This window comes from Arachis hypogaea, chromosome 5 (assembly GCF_003086295.3).
Source record: "Arachis hypogaea cultivar Tifrunner chromosome 5, arahy.Tifrunner.gnm2.J5K5, whole genome shotgun sequence".
Taxonomy (NCBI): domain Eukaryota; kingdom Viridiplantae; phylum Streptophyta; class Magnoliopsida; order Fabales; family Fabaceae; genus Arachis; species Arachis hypogaea.
This window is the reverse complement of record NC_092040.1, coordinates 106,002,237-106,008,810: the sequence shown is the minus strand read 5'-3', so window position 1 is coordinate 106,008,810 and position 6,574 is coordinate 106,002,237. Positions and strand designations below refer to the sequence as shown.

The following is a 6,574-nucleotide window of genomic DNA, read 5'->3' as shown; positions in this document are numbered from 1 at the left end:
TGTTTGATTTCTAAAGTTGCAGGTGCAGATTTTATGGCTTAGATACGACTTATTAGTTTGAGTATGGTGTTTTATAAGATAATTTCAAAAATATTGGTTCACATGATGCAGTTTTGTATGAATAAAATTATAAGTATAAATCAAAGCTCTTTTATTAAAGGCAGGTTAATTAGTGATAATATCCTTATAGCGCGTGAGTTTATGAATTACCTAAAGAACAATAAATATGGTGATTATCATTTGGCGTTGAAGCTCGATATGAGTAACGCCTATGACCAAGTTGTGTGAAACTTTTTTTGGAAGATGCTAAAGAGGTTGAATTTTTGTCAAAAGTGGATTGGCTGAAAATAGGAGTGTGTAATTATGATTTTTTATTCCTTATTTATGCAGAAGGTTTATCTCTCTACTCCACAAGGATGAACAAAGAGTTGAGTTTTCATGTCTAGTTAAACCGGCAATGTCCCACCATTAGTCATTTGTTTTTTACAGATGACTCGATTTTGTTTGAAAAAGTCAATGCTCAAACTTGTCAGAACTTACTCCGGCTACTACAGGAGTATAGTGAGATTAATGGTAGATTACTAACCCGAACAAATCATCATCAGTCTTCTTTAGCCAGAATACTCCAGAGGAATTGGGACACGAGTTTACTAAGATCCTACAGGTTCTATATATTGGCTCCCAGGATAAATATTTAGACCTCCTTGCAACTATAAACAAATAAAAAACAACCACTTTTATCTATATTGAAGACAAAAGATAATGAAAAAATTTAATCAGTAGAAACGATCATTATTGTCAGCGAGTGGGTGGAAAATTTTGGTTAAAGCAGTGGCTTCTTGATGCATCCCCATTTTTAGTAGTTTTTTCTTCTTAATTTCAGTCCATAAGGCATAAGCTAATAATTCTTGTTATTTTTAGTAATCAATTCATGGTTTAGTGTATATTACTTTGAGTGTGTGAATTTCTTTTGTTACAGGAGAATCTTGAAAGAAATTAAGCAAAGACAAAAAAAAAAGAGTAAGCAATAGCAACAAGTTTATAAAGACTAAACAGAGAGCTCCTAGAAAACACCACATTGCCATGCGCCGTACACCTCACCGATTCTCGCCTCCAGGGGCCGCTCTCCTTAGATGCGCCTCACGCACAAGCTCATGTGCCTCACATGTAACTCCATGCGCCTCATGTAACACTAAACAGAGGCCTCCAATTCTTTGTTCTTTAGGCTGTGCTTCACATGTGGCATGCTGCGCCTCACACATGAAACAATGGGCCACTCCTAGACTTGTGATATCTTGTCAAATTTCTCACTAATCTCTAATCTTTTAAGGCACTTAAGTTGATGATTAAAGTTTAAGCACAAGGCTTATGATTTAAAGTATTGATAGACAATTATGGAGAATTATCTACAGCTTGACTTAGGATGGAAAACTATTGAATGAGCATTAATTAGTTGAGATTTTATTTTATTTTATTTTGATTTAGTTTTAATTCTAAATTAATGAGGTTTAGGGTTAATATTTAAAGAATAGGGAGACATTTACGTGTCTCTCTTCTTCTCTTCTTCCAGCTGTTTTTCAATTCAGAATTTGTTTTTATTTGCACCAGGAGCAACTAATCTCCTTTGCTAAGGTTAGGAACTTTGTTCATCTTTCTATGGATTATTAATCTAAGTGTTTACTTTATTTGAGATTCATGCTTTGATCTGTTCATGATTGAGTTTTCGTTCTTCATCCCTAAAGATTTAGAATTGTTGAAAAACGTTCTAACTTTATTTTGGATTCTAAATATCGTTTTGAAAAAATTAATATTTGAATTAGCTTGAAAACTCTTTCTCACTAATTTTTTATTTAACTAGGAATAGTGTTTCAATTGCTCTAGTTTGAATAAGTGACATAAAATTTGGATTTAAAACTTTTGGAAATCATTCTTTCTTATAAGTTTCAATTGTTTAGGACTTGTTTGAATAAGTGACATATAATTCAACCTAAGGACTATTCTTGAATCTTTTTTGAAATTAAATCAGAATTGTACTTCATCTCTTTTCTTAAATAATTGACTAAGGAATTAGCGATTAATTAGGTTAAAGAGAAATTAAATTATCAAGAAATTGGAATTTGATTATTTATGATTTGTTGTGATTGATATTTGCATACCTCAAATAAATGAACACAATGATTGTTTTTCTAGAAAGTAAAAATCGCTGAAACCTTAACATTCTTACCATCATTGTCTTCACACTCGCTGTTTACTATTTTATTGCTTTTGTTTACACGTTTGTCTTAATTTCTCATTCATTTCTTTGTTTCTTAATTTGTCTAATTAGAATAGTCAATTAATCATTGTTGCTTAGTCTTTTAATTCTCGTAAAAATGATAACTCATTCACCATGATATTACTTGATACAATTCGGTACACTTGCCGAGTTGTGATGTTGCAAAACTTCGCATCAGTTCTACTGTGCCTATATATACCTTAAGCTATTTCAAATTACTAAAGACTCTCATTAATAATGTTCAGAGAAAAATGATGCAATTTTGGTGGGGATAGAAAAAAAAGAGAGAAAATTTTAGTAGATAAAGTGAGATATTGTGTGCAAGAATAAAAATCAAGGCAGATTAAATTTCAAAAATTTAAAAGCCTTCAATTTGGCTATGTTAGGGAAACAGAATCAGAGGATATTGAAGAAGACTGATTCATTGGTGTATCAAGTTCTTAAATCCAAAATTTTTTTTCTCCTTTCATGAATGCTTAAACTGGCCAAAATTCCTCTTGTGTGGAGCATTCTTGAAGACAGGAATGTGATTGAAAAAGGAGGAAATGGCATATTGAAAATGGTGCTCAGGTTCGAATCTATAAAGATAATTAAACGAATAATAAGGAGAGACACCAGAGAAATACTATGAATTCTTCAAATCAAAACATAATTTGGGTTAATCAATTAATGCCTTCTAATGATACATGAAATGAAAATCTAATTCACAATAATTTTTCAGACACAATAGCTCAAATAATTCTGCAAACTCCTATAATTCAAGGACTAGATAAACTTATATGAGAAAAAGATAAAAGAGATTCTTACTCAGTCAATTCTAGTTATCAGATCAGATTCTAATTTTTTCATCTTCCTCAGGAATATCTTCTCGAAATCTTCCATTAAAAGGAGCTTTGGCATTCAATTTGAAACCTTAAATATCCAGCTAAGGTCAAACTCTTTTTCTGAAAAGCAGTTCATAATGACATACTTGTCAGAAAAAAAATCCAAATTAAAATTCTAGCAACACTCATTCGTTGCCCTAAATGTGAAATTGAGGAAAAAATCGTCTTGCATTATCTAATTAAATACCCTCGCTTAACTCAGGTTTGGTTTGACTTGAAAATTACTAACGCACCTGAAAACTTTGATGAGCTGTGAAAATGGTGAATCTCAAACACAAAAACAATAGGTGTTGATAATTATGATAATTTCCGACAAAGTTTGACAGCAATAACATTATAAAAAATATGGTTAGTCTGAAATCTTAAAGTCTTTGATAACAAAGATACCTCAAGTTCAAAAATAGTGCAAACTGCTTTTGACGACATGGGCGAGGTTCTCAAGCTGTTTTGAGAAATTTGTCCCTGCTTTTTTATATCTCACCGTTTTTTCTTTCTTTTCTTTTTAGATGTTTCATGTTAAATGTGCACTTTTTAATTTCTATATGGACTATAGGGGTGTGCTTCACCGGGTTATGGGAAGGAGGGGGTGAACATGGATGTGGTGTCAGGTGTGTTTCAAATCGGACCGTGTGACATCAAATGTGCAACACGGAGGGTCCGATTTGGTGCTACGAAAACGGATGGTCCGTTTTATTGCATGGTGGACACGTGGCACGCAATTGTAGCTCCCCAAACGGTGTCCCACAGACTAAAACGCTGGATGCATTAAGGAGTCTCACCCGCCATCCGAGTTATTACTTTCAGCCTTTACTTTCAACCTCAAAACTCCATAGTTGTGCTTCCTTTCTCTGCTGCTGGTGGATTTGCATGGTGGAGAAAATATTAAAATGCCAAAAAAAAAAAATCTAAAGATGTTGATCGCCCTGAGCTTCATATTATGCACTATCTTAGTCATTCTAATTATGTAAGTTTGTTTAAATTTTTTTTAATTTTTATAATTATAGTTATTATTGTTAGAAACTTAGTTGTTGTTATTATTGTTAAGATCTGAACTTAGAATTAGCCATAGAATGGTTAGGACTATTTTTAATTTTTTTCTTTAAATTTTTCACTATTTCTGGATAAAAATTATTATTGTTAGTGTGTTAATTATTATTATTGTTAGTGTGTTAATGCTATATACATTGTTAGACTATGTTGCAGTTTAAAAGAAAAATGCAATAGTTTTTTTTTAATTTGTTTAATATTTGTTATTATAATTATTATAATTTTGGAAGAAGTGAAAATATGAAAATATTTAAAAAACAAATTATAAAATGTTAACCGAATTGTTATTAATTTTTGGATACAACTTTTTTTTGAAATATTTTATAAATTTTTAATTATTTATAATTGTTAGAATATTAAATATTATTGTGGCTTTGCACACAGGAATAAATAAAAACTGGATGGTTATTATTAATTTTTAAAAGTGTTATTTTATTTTTGTTAATTGTAATCATCATTGTTAGGAAGTTAATTATTATTGTTATTAGAAAATAAATTTAAGAAGAAAATGACAATAATTATTAATATTTTTTCAAATTTAGAAATATGTGTGTAATTTTACCTAAGTTATAGTTATAGTTAATAGATAATTAATATTACAAATAATAATAATGTTAGATATTAGGAAATTCTTTTTCATATCGCAAATAAATAAATAAACAGCATCTCTAATTTACTAATTTTCTTGAGATTTGATTAAGAATATATGTATATATATGTATTATGAATCTATGTATATGTACTCATTAGTTAATGTTATTAATAATTTATTTTGGAAGCACTAATTATTTGTTTTAGTCGAATTAAGTCAAAAAATTTTTGACAGATGTGTGGTTTCAAGTAATATTTGTTGTTGAGTTAGTTGTGCAGATTTTGTTAATGAGTGACTGTAGCTTAAAAATTCTTGTCTTCTAGTAGTAAGTAATATAATAATAGTAGTTAATGAGTTGACTAATAATTTATTATGTTTCTTACAGAAATTAAGAATGTTGACCTGTAACCATCCAGTTCCGCCGGATCGGTACAACGATCGAGTGGAGGAGCATTTACGAGTTACTGGATTCTACCATGCATCTCAAATTGGTGTCGTACAAAATCAGAAAGCACTCGTGAATGCTCTAATCGAACGCTGGCACCCTGATACACATACGTTTCACCTTCCAATTGGTGAATGTGCCGTAAGTCTTGAAGATGTTGCTCTAATTCTTGGTCTTCCGACGGATGGTCTTACAATTACTGGGATGACAATGAGTAGTTTCTCAGCGTTGGAGGCGGAGTGTTTGCATCAGTTTGGAGTTGCACCGCGTAAGTCGGAGTGTAGAGGATGCTGCATAAAACTGACTTGGCTGCAGGATCTAAAAGAAAACATTCAGTTGACTGATGAAATAAGTATACAGAGGTATGTGAAGTGCCACATTATGTTGCTGATCGGGACGATCCTGTTTGGGGATAAATCTGGGGCAGGTGTGCACTGAAAGTTTCTACCCTTGCTTCGTGATTTTGCCAGTATTGGACAGTATAGTTGGGGATCGGCATGCCTAGCACACCTCTACAGGGCGTTATGCAGGGCATCTCGTTATAACTGTAAAGAAATGGATGGTCCAATAACACTTCTGCTCGGTTGGGCTTGGATCCGACTGCCATATCTATCGCCGCTTCCTAGGGAACCTCACAGTTTTCCACTAGCCAACAGGTAATATTACGTTACAATCTAGCTGTAACTTAATATTTAAAATCCAGTTTAGCTAATTGAATATATGATATTAGGTGGCGTAACTGGGAGCGTGGTGATCGACGATATAGATATCTTAATCTAGCTCACTTTAGGAAGGCCTTTGATGAACTCCAGGAAGGCCAGGTATGTTTTAATTAAAGAATTCTTAGTTTCGGGTTTGGTGTTCTGAGACATAATTATGAAGCTTTCTTGCATTGTTGTTGTTATTGGTATTTTGGGTTGTAATCAGTAGTTTCCTTTTTCTTTTTTTTCCAGTTTGTGTGGGTTGCATATGCTGTGGATCGCGTGGATCCGAACATCATTCCTGCTGAAATCTATATGCAGTCGGTTGTGTGGACCACTACTGTTCCGTTAGTGTCATTTGAATGTATCGAGTGGCATGCTACCGATAGGTATAGGCGACAGTTCGGTTTCCTACAGGGAGTACTTCCTCAAGAGCGGAGTCTGGACAAGGCCCATGGAGAAGTCCTGACTGGTCCTAAGAATTTTAACTGGGCCACAACACCGAGTCATTCAAGTTGGGTTATGTATTGGACAAACAGGTATAACTACGTTCTTTCTGAGCTTCCTATGAATTCACAGCATCCATTGGAAACTTATGTGTACTGGTACAGGTCAAAATATGGGAACTAG

At 32.8% G+C, this 6,574-nt stretch overlaps 1 protein-coding gene across 1 annotated transcript; it reads left to right on the top strand.

The window, feature by feature from the left end:
- Positions 1 to 5,192: 5,192 nt before the first annotated feature.
- Positions 5,193 to 6,574, top strand: LOC112803943 (serine/threonine-protein phosphatase 7 long form homolog). The gene is made up of 4 exons (XM_025847392.1): positions 5,193 to 5,605; positions 5,714 to 5,899; positions 5,974 to 6,064; positions 6,197 to 6,574. Exons 1-4 carry the CDS (start codon positions 5,193 to 5,195, stop codon positions 6,572 to 6,574), a joined length of 1,068 nt encoding a protein of 355 aa, XP_025703177.1.